Consider the following 27,302-nt stretch of genomic DNA (forward strand, 5'->3'; position numbering starts at 1 on the left):
ATTGTTGTTAATCATGCAAATGACTTCATTTATTTAGGATTTTTTGTGCAAGGAAATAGATTAGCAAAATGAGTATGTTTGCACCATTTATTTTTAGGCTGCAATAATACCCGAATCAATGAGTGATATAATATGGCTTTTCTACTCACAAACTAGTGAACAGCTTTAAAACTATAGAAAATTAATACAATTAAACATTATCTGAGCAGATACAGCCTGATGTCTTAAAAGCCTCGAATAACCTTTGATATTTGTTTCTTCTCTTACAATGGGTAGAGCACATGCATTATTTACAACAGGCCTTTTTTTTTCTTTGCTATGAATGGGCCACACGTTCCAAAACCGGAGACTGAAAGCTGACTGCTTCATTGAAATTAAAATTTCTACCCAGCTCATAGTTGCCATGGTTAACTTAACTGCCATGTTCCTAGGAATTGAGGGCATGAAATCCCCTTCGATGATTGTTAGGAAATCAACATAAATTACATGCCTTCAGATATGTGCTTACACTTCCAGTTTTTGGCTCAAAGAGTAAGTGACATTCAGCGGACTACTGTGACACAGGCTTTTCAATAAGCACTCCGTTAGTCAGCTGGAAATATAGAGGAGGGAAGTCGTTTCTCATCTGGCTGGCTTGATGTTTGCTTAGAGGTCTTTTTAAAGTGGTGGAGGAAGCCAGGGTCATCTAAATTGTGTCTGAATAGGTGTAATATAGTAAAGCAGATCAATGTATGTGTTTTTTTTTTTTTTCCATATTTATATGTGGGGGTGTGCATGTGTTCCTCTTTTGGAAGTGGCCTTCCTTCTTCCTCAATTGTCCCTCCTTTTTGTCTAATTTATACTCATGCACGAAATGGCACACTATACTAAACCCTTAACAGCGGGTCTACCGAGAGCCGCTTCCTGCCCACAGCTCTAATTTATCTACAAAGACATACCAAAGGTACACATTTCTCCCATGGGGCTTTTAAAGCAATAAAATAAAAACCTACACATGCTTTATTTTTATAAATACATTTTTAAAAGCATTTTTTCATGAAATTGTGTTCCGGCATCATGATTATTGAACAAGGGAGTGGCTGAGGCTGTAGTATAATTGGATTTTGCAAAAGTGTGTGACACAGTTCCCCAAACACAGCTGATGTGTGAGGTAAAGTCTACAGGCCTGAAAAATCAGTTTGTAAATGGATAGAAAACTGGCTAAAAGACCAAATTAAGAGAGTAGGGGTTAATTATTCATACTCTAAATCAGTGGTTCTTAACCTTGTTGGAGGTACTGAACCCCACTAGTTTCATATTCGCCTTCACCGAACCCTTCTTAATTGGAAAAATAAAATATGATTTTTTCAAATTCAAAACATAGGTATATATATTATTTTAGTGTAAAACTAGATATACAGTAGATATTACACAATACCTCTAAATAACCAGTAGCGCAAACTTAGCATAAAGAAAGTGCCATAGATGGTGTAAATACACCTAATAAGACTGCACAAAGTCCAACTGTTCCACAGATATCACACTAGCAGCAGGAAATGATCATGATAACATATAACTGTCCATGCTCCTTCAATCCATCTCCTGGGATGATCGGATATACAAGTGTATTTCTCAAAAGGGTCACCACCACCACCACCGTGCTCCAAGGGGGGGGAGGAGAAATGCCCACTCACCAGATACTGTGGCCCAACCCACTTTGGTGTTTGAGCATTCAAGCTTATAAAGTTGGTCACTGGTCCGAGTTATCCACACCGGGAGTCACACCAACACAGCTAATGGAAGCTCGGCAGCATATGGAGAGAAAAGCACAATCCCAATAGCGTGATACCGTTTAAAAGCTTTATTCAATATAAAAGATTAGTTAACACACTCACATTTTCTGCATATCAATCGCATATCACAGTCAACATTAGGAGAGGGATGCCCTTCGGGAAATGATGTCCAGGCTCCACGCCGTGGACCTCGCGCCTTCCGGGTATTCCAAACTCCTCTGACGTAAACCTGGTTACACCGCCTGGTCACGCCCCGACGCGTTTCGTGATTTCCACTTCTTCCCCGGGAGCGTGACCGCGGCGGCTCGGCAGTAACCTTAAATACCCATGCCCATCACCCTTCAGGGCGGGGCCAGGATTCACGTCATCAGCCATTGGTTGTTACTATGGTGCTCTAACCAATAGCGGACTAGGTTCTCAGAGTGGGAGATACACTTCCGGTCTGTGAGTAGTGTTACAGTTCCGGGTTGAAGGGCGACTTACCATAGACATCAGCGGCAGGAAAGAAGGTCATTTGCTGAACCTAGTCCGCTATTAGTTAGAGCAATTGGGATTGTGCTTTTCTCTCCATATGCTGCCGAGCTTCCATTAGCTGTGTTGGTGTGACTCCCGGTGTGGATAACTCGGACCAGTGACCAACTTTTGTGTTTGAGCATTCAAGCTTATAAAGTGGGTTGGGCCACAGTATCTGGTGAGTGGGCATTTCTCCCCCCCCCCCCTTGGAGCACGGTGGTGGTGGTGACCCTTTTGAGAAATACACTTGTATATCCGATCATCCCAGGAGATGGATTGAAGGAGCATGGACAGTTATATGTTATCATGATCATTTCCTGCTGCTAGTGTGATATCTGTGGAACAGTTGGACTTTGTGCAGTCTTATTAGGTGTATTTACACTATCTATGGCACTTTCTTTATGCTAAGTTTGCGCTACTGGTTATATAGAGGTATTGTGTAATATCTACTGTATATCTAGTTTTACATTTTTGAAGTTAAGTAGCTGCATTGCCATTTCATTTTACTTTTTAGTGAGTGGTCCTCATTTAGCGCTTGGGTCAGCTTATTATCTATATTGGTATTCGGTGGGCATATAAGCTTTCTTTATATATATATTATTTTAGGTATATATTTATACATAGGTGCACAAAATGAACAAAACCATTAAGAACAAAGAACAAAACCATTAAAACATGATTTTCACACAAAAACATAATGAATATTTACTGCAAATTAGTGTGACTTCTGCTGTTGTCTTTCAGAGACCAGTTCAGCAGGCAAGGGTGAGGTGAGGTCCCGTCCCCCAAATAGATCTCCCCCCTTACAGCAGGACAGGGTGAGGTCCGGACCCTGGCCTGCTGTAGGGGGGGGATCTATATGGGGGACCCCAGAGTGACCTAACCTCACCCTGGCTTGCTGTAAGGGGGGATCTATATGGGGACCCCAGAGTGACCTAACCTCCCCCTGGCCTGCTGTAGGGGGGATCTATATGGGGGACCTCATCTCACCCTGGCCTACTGTAAGGGGGGATCTATATGGGATCATGTCCCCCATATAGATTCCCCCTTACAGCGGGCCAGGGTGAGGTGAGGTCCCGTCCCCCATTTAGATCTCCCCCCCTTACAGCAGGCCAGGTTCCACATAAAATAGATCCCCTTTACATAGTCTTCTCAGTGTTCTCACACAGTCAGTCACTAGACTATTACAGCCATTACTACTCTAGTCCTACCTTTTTTCACCTGTGTCCCGACTCCCGATCACAGGCTAGGTTTTCCTCCTGCAGGCTGCAACACCACTGTCACCACTGGCTCTCTGGCCTCTCACCTGCCGGCTTCTTCTGCTGCTGCGGCTGCCTGGCCTGGTGGTTCTCTCCTGCGCTGCGCTGGGCGGCCGCTGCACGAGTTAGTCCCTCCTCCAGACAGTCCCTCTCCGCACCGCACGTCTGGCCTGTCTCCAAAACCCCCCACCACTGCACAGTGGGCGACGCCGGCCCCGGCTGGATCGGTTTCGGCCAGGAGCCGAGCTGCACAGCCAGCAGTGAGAGTGAGCCAGGGGCAGAGAGAGCTGCGAGTGCGAGTGGAAGGACATGCCCGAAACTGGAGAAATAGTCCCTGACAGCGAAGTGGTACTAGCGGAGGGTGTGCCGAACCCTCGAGACTGACCCACCGAACCCCTGGGGTTCGATCGAACCACTGTTCTAAATGGTCTAAGGTTATCAGTAGTGTACCCCAAGGTTCAGTGTTGGGACCCTTACTTTTTAATATCTTTATAAAATATATAGGGTCTGGGATTAAAAGTACCATTTTAAGATGGCACCAAGCTTTGCAGTAGAATAACATCCTTACAGGATGTCTCCCAACATGCAAGTTGACCTCAATGCACTGTTTAATTGGGCAAACTACGTGGAAAATAAGGTTTAATGTTGTTAAATGTAAAATTATGCACTTGGGGGCTAAAAATATGCATGCAGCTTACATACTAGGTGGAGTACAACTGGGGGAATCCATAGTAGAGAAGGATCTGGGTGTTTTGGGAGATCATAAACTTATAATAGCATGCAATGCCAAGCTGCAGTTTCCAAAGCGAGCAAAATCTTTTCTTGTATTAGGCGAATGATGGACTCCAGATAAAGAGAAATAATTAGTAAGACCTCATCTAGAATATGCAGTTCAGTTTTGGGTACCAGTTCCTAAAAAGGATATCAGGGAACTGGAGAAAGTGCAGAGAAGGGCAACCAAACTAATAAGAGGCATGGAGGCGCTCAGCTATGAGAAAAGATTAGAGGAACTGAATGTATTTTCTCAAGAAGAGGAGATTGAGGGGGATATGATCAACATGTACAAATATATAAGGGGTTCATATAGTGAACTTGGTGTAAAGTTATTCACTTAAGCCTCTGTTCACACCGGTGCGACTTGACAGTTCTCATGACAAGTTGCTTCTAAACTCGTGTCGCAGGGATTATGAAAAGGTTCTTGCACTACTTTTTACCAATTTCATTGGGATTTGCATAGACTTCTGTTAAACAAAGTCGCAGGCCGCAAATCGGCGCAAATCACACTGATGTGCGGCTTTGAAATTGCGCTGAAGCAGCGCGATTTCAAAGCTGCATCAGTGTCAACCAGGGCTTAAAGTCATCACAGAGGACAAAGGAACACTCTTGATGTCTGGAGGAAAAGAGATTTCATCTCCAAATACAGAAAGGTTTCTTCACAGTAAGAGCTGGGAAAATGTGGAAATTACTCCTTCCAGGGGTGGTTTTGTCCAACTCAATACATTGCTTTAAAAAAAAAAGCCTGCGTTCTTTCCTAAATGTACATAAAATAACTATATAATATTTTATAGATAAAGTTGATCCACTTGATCCTCTTGAGGGGTCAGAGAGGAATTCTTCCCCCTGCGGGAGCAAATTGGACCATGCTTTGGGGTTTTTTTTCCTTCCTTCTGAATCAACTGCGGTTATAGGATTGTGTATATGAAGGCATTCCATTTGTTTTTTTTTTTCCTTTGTTGGTTGATTTGGATTGACTTGCGTTTTTTTTTTTCAACCAGATTGACTATTCCAACAACCCCGGGGTGGCGGAGTTGATAAATATGCATATCATCAGTTGAGGATTTTTTGAACTGAACTATCCTCCCCAGCCAGGGGATTTTGGGTGTTGTAATAGTCAAATCCAATTCTAATTTGTAACATGATGCTGCAACTCATATATTATATGCAAAAAAGATTTCTGTATAAAAAAAAAAAAGCTTGCATAGGTTTTTATATTGCTTTTTTTTTTAACTTTAAAGAGTCCTATGGGAAAATGTTTTACCTTTTGGTTTTACTATGTTCACTTTACTAAACCTTTCATCCAATCTTTAAATTGTTCCATTTGTTGTTTTAACCATTTCTGGACTACCTGCCGCAGTTTTATGTCGGCACATTGACGTTCAATACCGGGGTTATGGCCGGTGGGCCTCTTTCACATAAAAGATTTGCCACGGGATCACTTTTATGGGCGGCGGGAGGGGACACCCCTTCCTGGTCATTTTCCCCACTTACTGGAGCCATAAGGGCCCATTTTTTTTCTTGCTGAAAAAAGGAAAAAATAAATTTTTAAGTGTAGATGTGAGATCTGAGGTCTTTTTGACCCCAGATCTCACAATAAAGAGGACCTGCCCTGTTTATTTCTATTACAAGGGATGTTTACATTCCTTGTAATGGGAATAAAAGTGATAAAAAAAAAAAAGGTAAAATAAGAAAAAAAAAAAAATTAAAGCACCCTGTCCCTCCGACCTCGCGCGCAGAAGCAAACGCATACGCAAGTCAAGCCCACATATGTAAACAGTGTTCAAACCACACGTGAGATATCGCCACGATTGATGGAGAAAGAGCAATAATTCTAGCCCTAGACCTCCTCTGTAACTCTAAACTGGTAACCTGTAGAAATGTTTAAAGCGCAGCCTATGGAGTACCAATGTTTGTCGCCATTCCACGAGCGTGCGCAATTTTGAAGCACGACATGTTTGGTATCCATTTATTTAGCGTAACATTATCTTTCACATTATAGAAACAAAAGTAGGCTAACTTTACTGTTTTCTTCTATTGTAGTTAAAGTGTATTTTCGCCAAAAAATTGTGTTTGTAAGACTGCTGCGCAAATACGGTGTGACATAAAGTATTGCAACAATCTCCATTTTCTAACAGCAGGCTGAATGGAAAAAACAGAACCGATTCCCTGATACACACAATCGAGGTGGATGCAGGAATCCTCCCCACTGTGTCATTGTATTCTGACAGTGGAAGAGTCAGCTGGACTCTTCTTCCACTGTCAACTGGACAACTCTGCTGGACTCTTCCACTGCCAGCTGGACAACTCTGCTGTCAGAATACACTAATGCAGCACCCATCGAACTAAAGATTTTCAACAAGCCAGCTCCTGAGAAGTCAAGCCGCAGTGGCTGAATTTCAATCTATGTATGGCCAGCTTTAGAGTTTAGTTAGGTTTGACCTGACGGATGAAAATGACCGCTTTCATATATACTCCTATTATGGCAGTGAAATTCCTGCACAATGAACTATCTCCAACAAGTTGTTGCCACCAACAAACCACTTATGCCCAAAAGACCTATGACACATGAGAGATGCGAATATACTGCCCTGAGGGCAAGGTGATTTGGCCAAAACTCCATTCATCGCCATCTCCATGTTCTGTCTCCTTATCCATAATTTTTTCCTGCATTTAAGTAAACTTTCAAAATAAAAAAACATACTTTGTCCAGCCTCCAAATTGTTGAATCCCAGAATGGATTGATCAAGTTCACTTACCCCTAATTCCATCAAACAATGAAAAATGCTAGAATCTTTTCCTGGCGTTTTCTGTTACAAAGCCTTTTTTTCTCTACAGAGGTCTCTTTGGAGAGTGCTAGCAGTGTACATTCTTTAGACTTCAATCTGTGTTTTCTTTAAAGGGAAGTGGAACACATGCTCTCACCTTTTATAAAATAAATCACTCCCTGCTTACCATGTGGTGTGATTGCCTATCCTGGCAGGGTGCAAAAGCCTTTATCTTTATGAAGAACTTGGATCGGGTCTTCAAACCCTTCAATACAAAAGATCGGTTTAAACGGTTATCTACAGTATGGTAACGTAATTAAAGGTTCAGATTTTCTTCCAAATGTTTTTAGATGCCATCCAAAACCTACACAGTCCATAGTATTTACACAGAACAGGTGATCATTTTATATAAAACGCCATTTCTTTAGAGTTCTGAATTGCCAATACTATTCTTACATTTCTTTGATGGTGAGAAGCTAATTTCTGCCAAAGCCCTTATGTATGGCAGAAAGTTGTTACTAGCTGGACCCTTTACTTCTGGCAAGTTTTTACAACTCTAAATAATGTCAATCTTCTCCCAGTGTCAACTGGTAATTTAGCACACAAATGCTTACTATTCTGCATTCCGTTTTATTCATGCAAGTTCTGTTGCATACACTACATGCTTGGAACAACTTTTCAGTATTGTGATTAGTTGATGAGATTCTAGCACTGTACGAACTGATGTTAATCTGCAAAGTACACATTCGGCCATAATTAAGGCATACATTATTTTTAGGTCAACAGTGTGTCTCTAAGGTTGCATTAATTGTTGTCATGGGTCGAGATAAATATAACCGTGTCAGAAAAAAAACTTTGCTTAGCAGCATTTAGGTGAAACCCACTGTGGGGAAATCTGCAAAGCTTAGCAAATCTAAACAATTATTTTTTTTTTTTTTTTTTTTTTTTTTTTTATTGGTGTTAAAATACCTATACCGTAAAAAAAAAAAAAAAAAAAAAAAAAAAAATTTGCTAACCTAATGTGGAGTGTCACCCAAATGGATTTTTAATTTCCCACCTTCACAATTAACTGGGTTTTTACAGTTCTTTAACCACTTCAATACTGGGCACTTTGACCCCCTTCCTGCCCAGGCCAATTTTCAGCCTTTAGCGCTGTCAGTTTCAGTTTGAATGACAATTGCGTGGTCATGCAATGCTGTACCCAAATCAAATTTTCTTTTTTTTTTTTTTTTGGTGGTATTTAATCACCGCTGTTTTTTTAATTTTTTACTAAAAAAAGAGAGAACATTTTGAAGAAAACGTTTTTTAGTTTGTCAGTAAATTTTGTAAATAAGTAATTTTTCTCCTTTGCTGATGATTGCTGATGAGGCGGCCCTTATGGGCACTGATAGGCTGCACTGATGAGGTTGCACTGATGAGGCGGCACTGATGAGACAGCACTGATTAGGTGGCACTAATATGCCACACTGATGGGCACTGATATGTGGCATTGATCACTGATAGGTGGGACTGATGGGCACTGATAGGTGGGACTGATGGACACTGGGCAGCACAGATGATTAGACACTGATGGGCACTGACTGGCATCACTAACGAGCACTGATTGGTGTCACTGGTGGGCACTGATTGGTGTCACTGATGTGTACTGTTTTTGCTTTATTGTAATCATGGCACTGAAGATCAGTTGCCGTATTACTTGTCCTGCACTCTCCTTTGAGGAGGACCCGCTGATTGGCTCTCCTTGCCACACACTGACAGTGTGAGGCGAGGAGCGCCGATAAATGGCACTTCCACATATACACGTGACGGACTGTAATTGGACACAGCCGATCACATGGGTAAAGAGGTACATCATTAGCCTAGGAACACGGCACGGCGGCAATCGGCCCACCTGTTCTGGGGCTCGGTCATATGATGTCTTACCAGAACGAGCCGCACCGATCCGCTCTCATTTGACGGTGGGCGGACAGCAAGTAGTTGTCCTAAAGTGATTGTAAACAATTACCTTGTAAAACTACCCATTCAATTAAAATCAAATTAATAGAATACAAATTTCCTTTTTTTTTTTTATTTATTTATTTTTTTTTAGTACACTGAGCTTCCTAGCGCATAGCTGTGTGTGTGTGTGGTGGTGGTGGTGGGGGGGGGGTGGTGGTGGGGGGGGGTTAGGACAAGTGCTCATTGGAGGAGAGCACACGGAGTTCCCAGCATAGCTAGAGAACTGACCACGGTGTGCTCTACTACTTAGTGTGGTCAATTTTTAGAAGGAAACAGAGGGACTGACAGGAACACCAAGGATTTCACACAGAGTAAGCAATACACAGAACAAAATACTTTTTTAATACAAGTACATGGTATATCAGGACTATGAAATGTTCGGTTTACATATTCTTTAAAAAAAAAATTTTATTAACTAGAAAATCTTAAATTTTTACTTTGGTCTCTATATTTACTCAGCATTAAGGGCTTGTTCACACCAGATGCAATTCATTGCATTTTTAATCTGCATCAAAAATTCATGCACATTGTTTTTTGTGTATTTCCAGTGACCCTAGTTCAAACCAGTGCAGTCAGTTCCAGTGAAGTAAAAAAAGTAGAACCTGCTGCATTTTTTCTGTAGGGAGGAACGCACAAGAACGGATGTAATTGCGCCAAACATGTATTGGAATACAATTATTGGCACCAAAAACACACATTGTCCTGGATTTTTCAGGTGTCGAAATAGGAGGAAAAAATGTACTGGACGCGTTGATAATGCATAAAAAGCATGTAAATGCACAAATCGTGGTGTTAACCAGTTCTGAATGTTCCCTCGGCAACACTTGGTCCCTCTCCCTGTCCACGGACACGAAGCACTGGAATCAACCGGCGCTACAGGCAACGTGGTACTCGGAGGATGCCATGCTGTCTCCAACACGGACTTGAAGGTTTTTATCTTATAGATGCTTCTGAATTTCCACCTGTTTGTAAGTGCAACACAATAAAGTGTACCTTTGATATTTATAATCTACACTTAAATGGGTGCTGCGCTTTTATCTGTGGCGTTCTCAGGTGGGCAGACCGTTTCGTTCCAGCCCTCTCTTTCTTTCCACTTCCCGGAGTGGAACATTGGCAGGAGGATAACCTAAGTCGGCAGGTGTTAGACCAGGGGGAATAGTCTCTTCATCCAGAAGTATTTCCTCAGTTGTGTCTCCAGTGGGGCATCCCCGAGATTGATCTGTTGGCATCTCAGCTCAACAGTAAGGTACGTAGGTTCATGGCTCGGTCACGGGATCCTCTAGCGCAGTGTTCCTCAACTCCGGTCCTCAGGGCCCACTAACAGGCCAGATTTTAAGTATTACCTTGGGGAGATGAAGACTAGAGTACTGCAATCACTGAGCAGCAAATGATATCACCTGGGATGTATTTCAGTTATCTTGCAAACCTGGCCTGTTAGTGGGCCCTGTAGGCCAGGGTTGAGGACCACTGCTCTACTGGATGCCACAGAAGCGCTGGTGGCCCCGTGGGGTCAGTATCCTCTGATTTATGCCTTCCCACCTCTCAAGCTTCTGCCAAGACTTCTACAGGCTCGAGGCAGAAGGGATTTCGGTCTTTCGTGGCCCCGGACTGGCCCCGCCAGGCATAGTACGCCAACCTGGAGCAGCTGGTTGCCAACGTTTCCTTGGAGGCTTGCTCTCAGGGAGGATCTGCTTTCCCAAGGGTCGATCTCCCAGCCTGCTTTACAGTTGCTGGCTTTGATGGCTTGGCTGTTGAAAGCTAGGTGCTAAAGGATAGGGGATTATCTGAATCCGTGCATCCTACGCTGTTAAAAGCTAGGAAATCTACTTCTCTTGGAAAATCTACCAGCGTACGTGGAAGATGTACATTGCGTGGTGTGAATCCCTTGGGGTTCCTCCTCGCTCTTTTTTTTGGTGGCTCAGATCTTGACCTTCCTTCAACAGGGGGTTGAACAGAAATTGGCCTTGAGTACTATCAAGGGCGTTGGCCTTGGCATTTTTTCTTTCAACGACTCTTGGCTACATCTCTGGTGTGTACCTCTCTAAAGAGTGTTCGGCACTTGGTCCCTCCGGTGTAATCTTCTTTGCAGCCTTGGGACCTCAATTTGATGCTTTTGGTTCTCCAGAAGTCTCCTTTTGAGAATCTTCGGTAGTTTCTCCGGCTTATGCTGTCCCAGACAATGGCCTTTTTGGTGGCTATCACCTCTGCGCGCAGGATGTCAGACCTGGCGGCTTTATCCTGTAGTTTACCTTATCTGGTGATTTACAGGGAAAAGGTGGGGCTTCGCTCCTGTCCGTCATTCCTTCCTAAGGTGGTCTCTGCTTTTTATTTGAATATAGACATTGTGTTGCCTTCCCTGTGTCCTTGGCCTAAACATCCAATGGAAATTGACTTGCATGCCTTGGATGTGATCCGGGCAATTAGAGTGTACCTGGTAGCTATGGAGTCTTTGAGGAAGTCAGACTCTATTTGTGCTCACGGATGGCCTGGTAAAGGGCTGTCCACTTTCTCTGTGACCATTTTTAGATGACTCAGAGAGACAATGGTTCAGGCCTATTCCATCAGGGGTCAGGTTCCTCCTTTCCCTGTCCAGGTGCACTCTACTAGGCTGCGAATGCTTCCCTTGGCCAAAAGGTTTTGTAGGCTGCTGTTGAAGAGGACCTGATCCTTTTTGAGGGTGTATTGTTTTGTTCAGGTGGACTCCAGTTGTTTGGTTGAGCCCCTGTTGCCTTGTTGGCTTATGTTTATTCTTGGTAATTTTTTGCAGTTTCCCACCCCTCATGTTTAACACTGCTTTGGGATGTCCCAATGGTTACGAATACCAGAAGCTGTATCCGCCAATGAAGGACTTACCGTAAAATCAATTTCTTTGATAGTCCTTGATCGACACTGCACAAACCCCTCTGTGGAGTTATAATTCTCCTGACACCGCTTGTAACAAAACTGAGTGGCTATAGCAGAGAGAGGGCAAATACCCCTGGGACTGCCCATGGGTGTAGCCAGAATTTTTTTCTGCCTAGTGCCCTACTTTTGTAGAGGGCATTATAACCCAATGGTTAAAAATACCAGAAGCTGTGTCCGTCAACGAACATCAGAGAAATTGATTTTATGGTAAGTCCACTTTTGTTATTAAAAATTTAATTTTACATTAGCATTAGACCCAGCAATGATCCAATGAGGATTCTTAAAATGGCAGTGAGAGGTTTTCCAAGTATCAGTTTTTTAAAGTACTTCATAATTTCTAACAAAATATGTGTTGTAGACGGAGGAAGTTGTATTGGGTGTCCTTTTTAATGGTCCTGCTTTTCTTGCCTGTGAACGTATGAAAGGAAGTGCAGTCTACTGTAGTCAATAGAATATTTACATTTTTTTTTTTTAATATAATCGTTATTTAAGACAAAGTAACATGTCGTATCAAAATTTCCAATAACGCAAAAACATAGGTTTCAATGATATGTGAAGTACGTGTAGTAAACGAGATTAAAAGGAGGAACAACGGTTGTATAGCAGAGTAACACTGGGGCTCTCCCCCCTGGCGAATTGGGGGTTCCCCCCTTGATTCGGTCACCAACTAAAGTGTATATACATAAATCCAAAAATAAGAAAAGTCTTGACAAGACGACCTAGTGTCTAGCACTAGGACAGCATATACTAATGGGAGTATTAGATTAACTACAGAGTAGCCCAGCTGGCCCAGATGCTAGGGACGGGGGGCTAATGTGCCTCCATCTAACCCCCCCCCCCTAGCACACCACCAGCGCCACCCTGAGGCGTAATATTAACCCAGATGGGGAGAAGCGGTGCCAACTTTGGGACAGGAGGCTTCCCCCCTCAGTGGCAAAACACCAGGGACTGCCTTTCATGCTAATGGATTATTTAGTACTGAAACCAGATTCCAAAAACAAGAGAAACGTATTCATTGTTTAAAGAAAAAAGGAAAAAGAATAGAAACATACCTTAGTTCTCACAACCAGTGCCCTTGCCCACACCAAGCCCAACATCCTTTAGGGAAGAAAATTGCATGGAAATGGGAGGAGTCGCATCCACCACAAAAAGTGACCACTGTCTCACTGCTGTTGAAGCTGGATACGTTGCCTAAGAGATGGTTCTGCCAATTCCAGCAATGCTAAATCTAAGCGTAGTCGAGCCAATATGACCAAATACTGGAGAAGCGGTTATGGGTACCTTTACAAGTCGCTATCCAATCTTCAGCTTCCCCTATTTCATTAACCTTGTGGATCCACTCCTCCTGGCCAGGGACCTGCTCGCTTCCTTCCAATAGATTGGGAGCAAACGTTTTGCGCCTTTCAGTAAATCAGGCAATGCGCTTTTCTTATACTAACTAATCAGTATAGGAGGGATATGCAAAAGAAAATTAATCATGGAGAGAGGGATGTCCTGGCCCAGGAAGTCTTTTATCTGAGACTTAATGTCAGCCCGCTAGGACCTAATCACAGGGCGATTCCCACCACAAATGTAATAGGGTACCCCGGTGGCCATAGCCTCTCCAGCATTGCTCAGGAGTAGATGGATAAATTTGTGCCAGATCAGCAGGCACCTGGTACCAGTGTGACAAAATCTTAGTTTGTTTCCTGTGTCTTGGAATCAATAGAGCTTAAGTGAGTAAGCTTGTACAGTTGTCAGCTGAGCTGCAGTAAACTCAAGCCCCAAGTCCCTTTCCCAGACCCATAAATACGCAGGTTTAGCTTAGAAAGTAGCAGAACCCAACAGTTGATATAGTTCAGAGACCATATGTGGTATCATAGGCTCCTCCGCTATAAAAAGGCATTCAATTTACTTTCCCATTTAAAGGCTGGAAAAGAACAGTAAAACTTCATCCCATTTTCACTTGCAGTTTTGGAATGTCCTTCTGGAACCACCTGCATTTTGCTGATAGGTAGATGTGTTAAAAAGGACAATGAATGATTGTTAGCAGAGGGCTTTTTCAGCATTTCGGAAAATCCGTGTGTGTGGCATAGAATACTTGACGTCTTGCTCTCTAGTGAAATGCCTGCATGCCTTGATTACTGCATGTGGTGGTCCAGTTGGTAGCATTGCTTGTAACTGTCAGACTGTGTATGGCCATTATAACCGGTGGTAGATTAATTGTAGTTAGAACTAGACTGGATGCTATGGTAATACCTCCTTTTTTCTTTTCTTTTAAAGAAGAGCCATATATTCTATATTTTCCATTGCTTTTTGTTTTTTCTACTGTCTGAAATGTTGACTGCAAGAAAGTGGAGCATTACATGCTGCTGAATCGTTTTGCTGATTTTAGAAAAATGGTTCGCTGAACTCTGAGAAAAATGGATTACAGAGCACAAAACACCCTAGTAACATCAGATATGCCTTTTCATGCATGTATTTACTCAACTGAATGATTCCGCTCTTTCTTATTATGCTGTGTATGACGTTCTCAACACCGTACATCTGGTCAGCAACAGAGTATTTTCAGAAACTTTACTCGTATGTGTTTGCATAAGAGCTGGAGAGCTTCTTGGTCTTCATAGTAATAGTGTTTGCATGTTTTGAACATGGTTTATTTTAATTTGTTGCTATCCAAACTGACGCTCCTGTTCAGTTTTTGGGGTTTTTTTTTCCATCATAAAGCTTAAAGGTTTATTTTGCCTTGTTTGGGAGCTCAGTTTAAAATTAGAGTCCATGCTTTGCAGAGGTGACTTGATCTAGCAATAGTAGTATTGATTTACTAAAACTGGAGAGTGCAAAATCTGTGCATGGTAGCCAATCCGCTTCTAACTTCAGCTTGTTCAACTTTGACAAAAATAAAGCTGATTGGTTTCTTATGCAGAGCTGTGCCAGATTTTACTCCTCCAATTTAAGTAAATCAACCCCAGTGTGATTTCATGTGTTTGGAAATATATGCAACAAAACCTCTGTTTTTGGTCTTTGATACTGTATAAGGTTTTCTCTAAAATTCCAGCTAGAAATAATATATTTTTACTACTTATAGTAATTTATAGAGCACCAACAATATATGCAGCTTTTTACATATTATACATTCACATCAGTTCCTGCCTTCAAAAATTCTACTATTTAACATCCCCATCTTGTATGCATACAACATTACTTTACCACTTTAAGACCAAGCCTATTTTTGACACTTGGTGTTTACAAGCTAAAATCAGTTTTTTTTTGCTAGAAAACTACTTAGAACAGAACCCCCAAACATATATATTTTTTTTGAGCAGAGACCCTAGAGAATAAAATAGAGATCGTTGCAATATTTTTTATCACCCCGTATTTGCGCAGCAGTCTTCCAAACGCTATTAAAGAGCCGATTTTTTTTTTTGTGTACTTGTGAGGTCTAAAGTCTTTATGACCCCAGATCTCACAATAAAGAGGTCCTGTCTTGCCTAATGTTTACATTCCTTGTAATAAAAATAAAAATGATAATAATTTTTTTTTTTTAAACTGTGTAAAAATAAATAAAATAGGAACAAAAAAAAAAATGAAAGCGCCCTGTCCCTGTTCGCACGCAGAAGCGAATGCATATGGAAGCCCCCCCCCCCCCACATATGTAAACGGTGTTGAAACCACACATGTGAGCTATCGCTGCAATCGTTGGAGCAAGAGCAGTAATTTGAGCCCTAGACCTCCTCTGTAACTCTCAGCTGGTAACCTGTAGAAAGTGTCACCTATGGGATTTTTAAGCACCAAAGTTTGTCGCCATTCCGTGAGCGTGCACAATTTTGAAGTGTGACATGTTGGGTATCTATTTACTCAGCGTAACATTATCGTTCACATTATGGAAAAAAAATTGGGCTAACTTTGCTGTTTTTTTTTTTTTTTTTTTTTTTTTTTTTTTTTTTTATTCAAAAATTTCATTTTTTCCAAAAAAAAATAGCGTTTGGAAGACTGCTGCGCAAATACGGTGTGATAAAAAATATTGCAACGATCTCTATTTTATTCTCTACGGGCTAAAAAAATATATATAATGTTTGGGGGTTCTAAGTAGTTTTCTAGCAAAAAAAAATGATTTTAGCTTGTAAACACCAAGTGTCAAAAATAGGCTTGGTTTTAAAGTGGTAAAGTAACGTTCATATTTCTAGCCACTGTGCCAATATTTTAACCCTGATAACAATATTCACCTTACCAGGTTTGGTAATCCCAGTCAGCAGGAAAATTGCTGGCAGGGCTCATGACTTTACACAATACTGAAACTTTTTTTTTTTACTTGTGTGTTCCAATCATATTTCCTTAGCTTTAGGATTTAACTTGGATCTAAATGCCAACTGAATGACAATTCGTTTACTAAAGTATTGTGTATTATAAACAGTTGGCATTTTTATATAACTAAGGGCTCTTTCACACAGTCTGCCTCCGTCGGCGGACTCCGTGCTGCTCAGCGGGAGATCGATCCGCCAATCCCTGCTGAGCAGGCAGGTGACAGCTCCCTCTCCGCTCTGTGCGCGGAGAGGGAGGTGTCAGAGCCCCGCTGCTCTCTGTGGGGGAATTGGATGAGAGTGGACCGCCTGTCCGCTCTCATCCAATCCCATCTGATCCGATCCCCTGGACGGATGGAAAATAGGGTTTCCATCCGTCCGGATTTCACGGACAGGATCGGATGTGGGTGTCAGCGGACATGTCACCGCTGACATCCGCTGCCCCATAGGGATGCATGGAGGATCTAAGTTTTTTAGGCGGACCTGATCGGATCGTTCATGTGGCCTTAATACAATACTTGTTTTCACATTTATTGATGTTGACAATAGTGAACTATGCCTGGGTAATTTATGTTGCAATGGCCACTGGTAGTTTCCATCTAAAGTGTTGTCACCCTATAACAAGAAGTACCTAAAGAAGGGACCTTCATGCCAGGGTCCCAAAAATTATCTTAATGAAAACTGTAGATTTAAAAATACTGAACAATAATTGAAATTGCATTACCATGTTAAAGTGTGTGAGGTTTTACTGGTTGAGTTGACTTGAACTATTAATTATATCAACAATGTTTACTAGTAATTGATAAATATTTTATGCTTTTTATACTAATCATGTGTGTACTATCTTCCTTCTTCCAGGTACCTGTATTGAGGCCCATGGATCTAATGGTGGAAGCCACTCCACGAAGAGTGTTTTCAAATGCACACACATATCACATTAATTCAATATCTGTGAACAGCGACTATGAAACGTACATGTCAGCAGATGATCTGAGGATAAACCTATGGAATCTAGAGATAACAAATCGAAGTTTCAGTATCCTTTTGATTTCATTTTAAAGGACTTCATACATCTATTCATACATCAGGGTAACAATGTATTTGCTGGCTTCCCCAGCCTTTGAAGCCAAAATCTCCACACTTGCTATGTACACAGGTGCATCTCAAAAAATTTGAATATCATCAATAAGTTCATTTTATTTCAGTAATTCAATTCATAAAGTGAAATTCTTATATAGATTGATTACACAAGAAGTGATATATTTCAAGCATTTATTTCTTTTAATTTTGATGATTATGGCTTATAGCTAGTGATAATCCAATATTCAGTATCTCAGAAAATTAGAATATTACATAAGACCAATAAAAAAAAAAAGGATCCTTAATACAGAAATGTTGGCTTACTGAAAAGTATGTCTATGTACAGTATAGTATGCACTCAATACTTGGTCGGGGCTCCTTTTACAAGAATTACTGCATCAATATGACGTTGCATGGAGGCGATCAGCCTGTGCCTGTGGCACTCCTGAGGAGTTATGGAAGCCCAGGTTGCTTCGATAGCGGCCTCCAGCTCATCTGCATTGTTTGGTCTGGTGTCTCAACTTCCTCTTGACAAAACCCCACAGATTCTCTATGGGGTTTAGGTCAGGAGAGTGTGCTGGCCAATCAAGCACAGTGATACCATAATCAGTAAACAGGTAATGGTACGTTTGGCAGCGTGGGCAGGTGCCAAGTCCTGCTGAAAAATGAAATCAGCATCTCCATAAAGCTGGTCAGCAGAGGGAAGCATGAAGAATTCTAGTATTTCCTGGTAGAGGGCTGCAATGACTTTGGACTTGATAAAACACAGTGGACCAACACCATTACGTGACAAGGCTCCCTAAATCATCACAGACTGTGGAAACTTCACACTGGACCTCATGCAACTTGGATTCTGTGCCCCTTCACGCTTCCTCCAGACTCTGGGACATTGATTTCCAAATGAAACGCCAAATTTACATTTATTCGAAAATAGGATTTTGGACCACTGAGCAACAGTCCAGTCCTTTTCTCCTTAGCCAAGGTAAGACACTTCTGATGTCTCTGGTTCAGGAGTGGCTTGACCCAAGGAATGGGACAGTTGTAGCCCACGTCCTGGATACATCTGTGAGGTGGCTCCTTGTTTTTTCGTTTTTATTGGTGACACCAGATGGACTTGTCTTTTTTCAACCTGACTATGTAACTTGTGAATCTTCCCCAAATTCTTAAATGGCCTTTGCATCACAATCCTCTCAAAGTTGTGGTTATCCCTGTTGCTTGTGCACCTTTTTACCACACTTTTTCCTTCCACTCACCTTTCCATTAATATGCTTGGATACAGCACTCTGTGAACAGCCAGCTTTTTTAGCCATGACCTTTTTGTGACTTACCCTCTTGTGGAGGGTGTCAATGATTGTCTTCTGGACAACTGTCAAGTCAGAAGTCTTCTCCCTGATTGTGTAACCTACTGAACCAGACTGAGACCATATAAAGGCTCGGGAAACCTTTATAGGTGTTTTAAGTTGATTAGCTGATTAGAGTGTGGCACCATGAGTCTACATGATTGAGCTTTATTACAATATTCTAATTAAGATACTGAATTTTAGGTTTTCACTAGCTGTAGGTCATATTTAAAATTAAAAGAAATAAATGCTTGAAATGTATCACTGTGTGTAATGAAATAGGAGTTTCACATTTTGAAATTAATTACTGAAATAAATTAACTTTTTGATGATCACATTTTTTGAGATGCACCTGTATATTTAAATAACAATTGAATAGCATTTTCTTCCTTTTGTGACAGGCTTGGACAACGGGGTGGATCTTTATTGGCAGTGGGTACGTGTTGTCCAAGTCCTGCTTACCATTTGTTTTTAGATTCAAGCAGAACATTTAGTAATCCAATTCGAGTCAAAGCTCTGACACTTATTACCTGGACAGAAAAGGAACAAAAGCAAAAAAAAAAAGGTGAACAAATGGATAAAAGCTTTAAACCCTATGGAGTTGATTTACTAAAACTAGAAAAACTAGTTTTTCTAAATCCGGTGCAGCTCTTCATAGAAACCAATCCGCTTCCAGTTTTTTTTGGTAAAGCTTAGTTGACTAAGCTGAAGTTAGAAGATGACTGGCTACCATGCAAAGCTGCACTAGACTTTGCACTCTCAAATTTTATTAAATCAATCCAATTTTTCTGACACTTTCTCATTATTCAAAATGAAAAAAGAAAAAACTTTCACTGGAGTTGGGCCTTAAACTACTCTGCCTTCACCATAGAAATTAAAAGTGAATTTTTACCAGTTTAGGCAAATGTGAATGTTTGGTCTTAACACTGTTTCCTCCAGACATTGTGGATATAAAACCAACCAATATGGAAGAACTTACAGAAGTGATAACAGCCGCAGAATTTCACCCGCATCATTGCAATACATTTGTATATAGCAGCAGTAAAGGAACAATACGGCTCTGTGACATGAGATCTTCAGCTCTTTGTGACAAACATTCAAAGTGTGAGTAATTGTCTTTTTGCCTTGTTATATTTGCTTGTTCCTTCTGTTAAATATTGCATTGGTTTGAAATGTGTGTGCTTAAAGTGGTTCTGGAGCTTTAAGGTTTTTGCAGCTCCTTGACAGCCCCCCCCCCCCCCTTTCCTACCTGAGCCCGATCTGATCCAGCGATGTGCATGAGAGCAGTGGCTCCTGCTGCTGTCTCCCTCCTCATTGGGCAGATGAATAGTGGCAGGAGCCATTGGCTCCTGCTGCTGTCAAGCAAATACTGAGAAACGGGAGTGGTGGGTGGGGCTGAGTCCCACTGTCTGTATCTATAGGGGCACCTGCCAAAGATGGAGGGGCCTGGAGCGCCATCGGGGGACCACAGAAGAAGAGGATAAGGGCTGCTTTGTGCATTGCACAGGGCAGGTAAGTATACACATGTTTGTTGTTTAAATAAAAAAAAAAAAAAAAAAACAGGTGGTCTAGTATCACTTAAAGTATGCTTATTCTGTGATGCATAACCTAGATTTTGTGAGTAGGCTACTAAAGTCGGCCATAGACAGTGCTATTTTCTTTCCTGACACTGACTGTGTTGATTGGGGAATCCCTCCTACAAAGCTTTTGTTTCCTGGCAGAAGGGGAGGGGAGCTGTCCCTTCTGGGAGAACACACAGTGACTATTGCTAGCAGCTTGCTCTGCCTAGAATAGCAGCATGGCAAGGTCTAAGGTACATATAATACTATGCTGTTGGGTCTTGTTAGCACTGTAACATATCACCCACTTACATGTAGGTTGGCAGTCTGGTGATTTTGCAAGACAGAGAGGCTGGTTTGTGCAAGTCTTAAAATGGTAGCTATGGGACCAGAATAGAGATATGGTTCTGTAGAGAAACCCCTGGATTAAGCATTTTAACTATTATAAATATTGAATGTAAAATTGCCTTCTAAATTCATGAGACCTAATTAGGCTGTCCCACTTTCTCTTTCAAAAGGTGTGACCTTGGAGAAGGAATGTAGAGGTTTTAGCTGGTAGCATGTAATGTAATTATGTGGCAGACTCTCAGTAGGTATACCCAAAGTAGGTGTTGCACTGTAGGTCTTTATATGCCGATGTGGATTTGGAAAGGTGGTAGTCACTGGAGGGTTCCAAATACAGTGCACACGCTGAGCTTTGGAGCCACTGGAACTAGCAGGATCGCCACAGTTTTAGTATTTCCACCACTGTAGTCTCTTGGACTGGGAATTGGAGCCTCATATATTGGCCACAGAGCAATATTATAAAAAGGAAGTCCTATTTAGGGGTAAAGATCGCTAAAGAGGACAAATGGCAAAGCAGTTGCATTAACTGCATTTTATGTATCTGTCTACTATTCAGCTTTTATTGGGTACATTTACCTTTTTAGACATTTTTTTCCTAGGCCTAGGCTGATCATTTAAAAAAAACTCATGGATATGAATCCGTTTCTCTTTGTATTATGTGAAGCACAGGGCCCAAAATGTACAAGACTTCTATGGACTTCTATGTGATGTGCACACTGGTTTAAATATATAATAAAAGGTAAATAATAATAGAAAAAGTGTTACTTCACAGAGACATCTAGTTATTTTCCTTGCAAACGTAGCTGCCCTAAATTTTCCCATTCATGGCAGGTTAACATCATTACATTGTGTTGTAAAATGGGAAGAGCGTGACAGGCAGGAGAAGGAAGTGTCCCTTAATTAACTTAAAAGGAAGGATACAACTGTACAATACACATTAGCTGGTTCAGTGAAGCATTGGGTGCATACGAATGCCCTTAACCTTTTTGGTATGTGACCTGAGAATTGTAATTAGCTTGGAGAAAAGCGGTTGGAAATACAAGAGAACATGCTGTACAGGCCATTGCCACAACACAACACTATTATTACAAAATTATTTTTATTGCAATGCTTTAAATTTTGTGTGCCTGACCATTTAACTGCCAGGGCATCCTAGATGGGTAATTAGTAATATACCCAGCATTCCTCCTGTCTTCACGAATACTGTTCCTTGTTGCATTTGGGACCCCTCTCCCTTACGCTCCTTCAAAGGCCTCCCTCTCATCCCCTTTCGGGGAAAGTGCAGTGTAAACTACAAATTAATAAATTATTATTGTTCCAGTGATTGCCTATTGGACTCTTGTCCATCTCTACAGATTCCTTTAAGAGGATTAAAATAAATAAAATTGGTTATAATAACTAAAAGTTTTTTTTAGATGAGGAACATTGGTTACCCAAGTTTCAGAAACTTGTTTTGGAGGTGGAGGTAACTGCAGTTTATGCCAATTTCTGACTTGCAAATTTTCTTGCACTTATCTTGTTAGTGATCCCATTGCAGCGAACCTGTGAAAATGGCAGCTATTACTGATTTTTTTTTTTTTTTTTTTCAAATATAAAGGCTGTCATGGAAATGTTGGCATTATTCTAGAGATGAGGGTGCAGCCAGGAAAAGTGTGCAATCCCTTGCTGCATACATGTTATTGAAGTGGCAGGATTATGACCCCAGCCTACTGCTTTTTAAAAAGTCAGCATTTGCAGCGTTCCTTTTAAATGGAAGAAAATATCTAGTAAGCCACCTTTAGCCTTCGGCCACTGGACACACTACAAGATGCACCCTGCTTTAAACTAGATATCAGTGCATGAATAAAATTTATGGGAAAAAAAGAAATAAATAAAATTTATGGAAAAAAAAAAAGTACATGATCAATAACTTGAAGGGGATTTTTCAAAAGTGGAGAAAACAGAATCTGGAGAAGTTGTGCATTGCAAAGAGTCAGCTACTAAAGGAATCCCTGCGCTAATTGCAACAAAAAGAGAAAAACCCTGCAGCACAATAATCATCTGAATACTTGAAAATATTAAAAATATAGAAGTAAAACAATAGGTGCACTATATACACTGCTCAAAAAATGTAAGGAACACTTTTTTATATAGAATCAAGTCAATTAAACACCTGGGATATTGATCTGGTCAGTTAGCTAGCAGAGGGAGTTGTTAATCAGTTTCAGCTGCTTTGGTGTAAATAAACAGGTGCACTAGATGGGCAACCATGAGATGACCTCCAAACCAGCAATGGTTTTACAGATGGAGGCCACTAACATTATTTTTCCTACTCATCTATTCAGTCTGTTTTTCACTAGTTTTGCATTTGGCTAGGGTCAGTGTCACTACTGGTAGCATGAGGCGATACCTGGACCCTTTAGAGGTTGCACAGGCAGTCCAACTCCTCCAGGATAGCACATCAATATGTGCCATTGCCAGAAGGTTTGCTGTGTCTCCCAGCACAGTCTCAAAAGCATGTAGGAAATTCTAGGAGAGCAAGGAGGAACAGGATGAGCAATGTCAGAGCTCTACAAAATGACCTTCAGCAGGCCACTGGTGTGAAAGTCTGACCACACAATCAGAAACAGACTTCATGAAGGTGGCCTGAGGGCCCGATATCCTCTAGTGGGCCCTGTGCTCACTGTCCAGCACCGTGAAGCCTTGGTCCAAATCTGAGAGGAAATACCGCAGGACACCATCCATTGTCTCATTAGGAACATGTCAAGCATGCATACAGGTGCGTGGGGGGCCATACAAACTGAGTACCTTTTTATTGAGTTGTTGCAATGAATTTCAGCAAAATGGACTAGCCTGCTGCTTCATTTTTTCACTTTGATTTTAGGGGTGTCTTTGAATTCAGCCCTCTGTAGGTTGATCATGATCATTTCCATTTCCATCAAACGATGTGGCACCCTTTCATTGCTAACACATTTCCCAGTCTATATTAGTATAGATATCCAGCATGAGATTTTTTCCCCATTGAGATCTGATATGTTTTCAAAGTGTTCCTTTCATTTCTTTTGAGCAGTGTAGATCTCATAGATCAGTTGTGCCTGGCTGGCATACAGCCATGATATCCACAGACTCCACGATACTCCAGTGCTACACACAAAATTTTGATCAATTGCAGAGAACTTGGTGTAGCAATCCATGATTATAAATCGGAGAAAAACGTACTGTTAATAATAAGCAGAGAATAAAGCATAAACTGCAAATAATTGTACTTACGGTAACTAAATTATAAATCTATCAACATAAATTACAAATAATTGTGCTTAAGTAAAAAAATAGGTGTATACAATGTAAACAAGGCTCTATATACAATGTTGTCTTGTGAATTTAGTCCTTTATTGCATATCAAGCCAAGAAAATGTGTGTATATCGCACAAAAAAGTGGCACAATGTTCATCAATATAAAAATCAAAATTTTATGTTTCACAGTCTCTTCTTGACCACATTTGCCACTTTATTATCCTCCACATTCACCAAATATGTGCAAAGTTGGACACTAACCCTAACACTAACTGGCTCTGAGCAGTGGATAAGCTGGTTACAAGCGGGTGGGTTTGTCTAGAATAAACCCTCCCACTAGTCTAAAGCTTCTAAACTCAAGGCGAAGGACTCAAGGGCAGAGCAATACTTATGCTGGCCATACACTATACGAAAAATTGTTCAAACTCCTTTTCGAAAAAACGAAAACTGTTGAAGGAGCAAACGATGTTGCCATCATGTAATGACTGATCTTATAATGGACATAAATGAATCAGTTTTTTTTTTTTTTTTCACAAATACCTAGTGCAAATATTTTGGACGAGAAACACAATAACCTTTCAATTTATCGTTTGTTCGGCAGAAAATGTCCAAACTTGTTCTTCGTTTTTTCGTCTCAAAAACGCGACAACTGATTACTGATGTGTGCCCATTAACTGGCTGAAAATTGAACAAACTGTCCAAATGACCGAATTTTGGCAGATTTTTCGTATAGTGTATGGCCAGCATTAAAAATAAAAAAATAAAAAAACCCACAATGTAGAACACAAGAGTGCTGCAAGACCAGCTTAGGAGGGAATGGAATCCACTGATGATTCTGAAAAAGACTAAATGGGCTGGGTCCCCCAGCCAGAGCCTCCCATTGTCTTGCCCTTCCATCAGCAATTGTGGCCATCCATCTTCAATGGTTTGGACAAGTATGCAGACGAAACCACAGAGGATACTGTAAGGTTACCATCAAGGCTACCACCTTATTTTATCAATTTAGCTGTACATTTTGAAGCTTTCTCCAATAAACATGGACTTTTAATACACTTAGGAGTTCTGCCACCCTGTTTAGTCTTTTTCAGAATCATCAGTGGATTCCATTCCCTCCTAAGCCTGTCTCACAGCGCTCTTGTGTTCTACATTGTGGGTTTTTGTTATTGACTCTCCCCATGAAGAAGTTTTTACAGTAGCTTAAGACCCATTAGGCCAGGGGTAGGGAACCTATGGCTCGTGAGCCAGACGTGGCTCTTTTGATGGCTGCATCTGGCTCTCAGACAAACCTTTAATAAAGGGGGGCGTGTTCAGACGTGAGCCGCGCTGGACGTGTAGTCCCAGAGCTCCGCTGCGTCTACCACTCAATCCAGTGCCATCCGCATAGCTGTGCCCGGTGCCAAGGAGATTTCTGCACCCATCGACAGTACACTTTGTGGGCTACCCACCGCTACCCTCAGTTCGTCTCTGGGTGACCGGATTGCTGCGCTACGGACCCTGCGGCCCCGTGGGAGCTGCCTCACATCCACTTTTGAGGCCTTCAGCTGCCAGCCGCCATTGTCTCAGGGCCTATACTCACCTCCATCACTCGCAGGCCTGCAGGCGCTTCATAACTCCGGCCTCATTGCATACCTGCCTGCTCTGCTCTTTTCCTGACCGGACTCCAGGCACTTTCACACGGCTCCATCTACTCACTGTATAGCTGCGGCCCATGAATATGAATATTAAATAAGGGGTTCCCGACCCCTGAAATATAGTGTATGGCTCTCACGGAATTACATTTGGAAATATGTGGTGTTCATGGCTCTCTCAGCATTAGGATATGTTATTCCACCATCACCTTTTAGCAGGCACCAGTTCTTTATTATATATATATATATATATATATTTTTTTTTTTATTTCAGGTTCTTATGCTGTCAATTTACACAGCGCTTTACATATACATTCACATCAGTCCCTGCCCTCAAGGAGCTTACAAGCTAAGGTCCCTAACTCACATTCATACATACATAGTAGGGCAAATTTTTTATTTTTATTTTATTTTTTTATGCAGGATCCAATTAACCTACCAGCATGTCTTTGGAGTGTATTTGTGAATATGGCCAGCATTAATCGTTGCTTGCACCCGAAATGTAAAAGCTCACTTTTTTCTTAAATTATGGCTACTCGTCAAGTACATTTTATTATTTAAAAAAATCGGCTTTATCTGTCATTAAAAAAAAAAAAAAAAACTGTAAAAAGTAAAATGATGAAGATGCTGATTACAGGTTGCATGTAAATTGTTCTCATGAGAAAATCCTACATATGTTACATTGGCACTAATTTCTCATGATTAGAGAATGTAAATATAAAAGATATAAAAAAACATTTTGGTTTCTCCTTTGATTTTCTGCATGAAAAAAAACAAGTAAAGAAATGCGTTTTTTTTTTTTTTTTTTTTTAGAAATCTGCTTTAGTGTGCTACACAACCCTATTCATTATGTGAACATAAACCATAACATTGTATTTTATATCTAATCACTTTTTGCATACCTTTGCTCCATTGTCTTCTAAAGAGAAACGATCATACACTCAGGAAGAAGAGTTCAATTTGACCTCTCCCCTGACATTTTTGTGATTTTTTTTTTTTTTTTCTCGGCACCTTCGCAGGTTCAGTGACTTTAAGTCAATTTCTGTTCAGCTGACGGGCAAAGCTCAATTGAGACAGTTCATCAGAGTTGAAAATGAAAAGTAACATTGACTTTTATGGATGAATTCTCAGAAGACAGTGGGGAAATTTAATAACTTTAGACTTTAATCAAAATGCAGAAATGGGAATGACAAAAGAGAAGTAGCTGCAGCACAAAATAAACAAGGTCTTCCTGTTAGATGGCACATGAAATGTGAAATCATTGACTACTCCTTGTAGTTCATTTCCCTGGTGGGCTTCACATGAATAAGGGATTGGAGTTCTTCCAGTGTGACACATCAGTTGTGACTGCAGAATTCCAGGAAAACATAGGGGACACACTTCCAGACTTGATTGGCAGCAGCAGGTACATTAAGATATATAAGTATAAGTAAATATAAGACTATAGAGAAAAAAAAAAAAGTTAAAATACTAAAAGTTGTAATACTTTTAGTACCTACTCTATTGCAGCCAGTCTTCACTCCCTTGCAAATCTGCAGCTGCTACTAGAATCTTCAGCTTCTGACACTTCTGGATGTGTCAGATGCCTGTGCTGCACATAGCCCAGTGTAATTTTACCTGTTGGGTTTTACGTCACTAGTGTGTTCTTGCAGTGCGTTGTTTTTTTTTTGTTTTTTTTTAACGTTTTTGTCCTCTGCACCTGGGTTTCTACAAAATGGATATATGGTGCATTACAGTAACTTACAGTACAGTGTGTTTACCACCTAATGGCAAAACACGATCTGATCTGAAAGGGCCCTAATACATTAT

General features: G+C 41.0%; 1 protein-coding gene across 3 annotated transcripts in view; it reads left to right on the forward strand.

Moving 5' to 3' along the window:
- Positions 1–27,302, forward strand: part of PPP2R2B (protein phosphatase 2 regulatory subunit Bbeta) — a 599,706-nt gene that overhangs the window by 541,926 nt on the left and 30,478 nt on the right. For all 3 annotated transcript variants that reach the window (XM_082253120.1, XM_082253121.1, XM_082253122.1), the window contains 2 exons: positions 17,127–17,304; positions 19,628–19,792. In XM_082253120.1, coding sequence (XP_082109246.1) covers positions 17,127–17,304; positions 19,628–19,792 — 343 coding nt within the window. The remainder of the gene's footprint in view (positions 1–17,126; positions 17,305–19,627; positions 19,793–27,302) is intronic.

The sequence above is a fragment of the Pelophylax lessonae genome (genome assembly GCF_965119305.1).
Source record: "Pelophylax lessonae genome assembly, chromosome: 4".
NCBI classification, from domain to species: domain Eukaryota; kingdom Metazoa; phylum Chordata; class Amphibia; order Anura; family Ranidae; genus Pelophylax; species Pelophylax lessonae.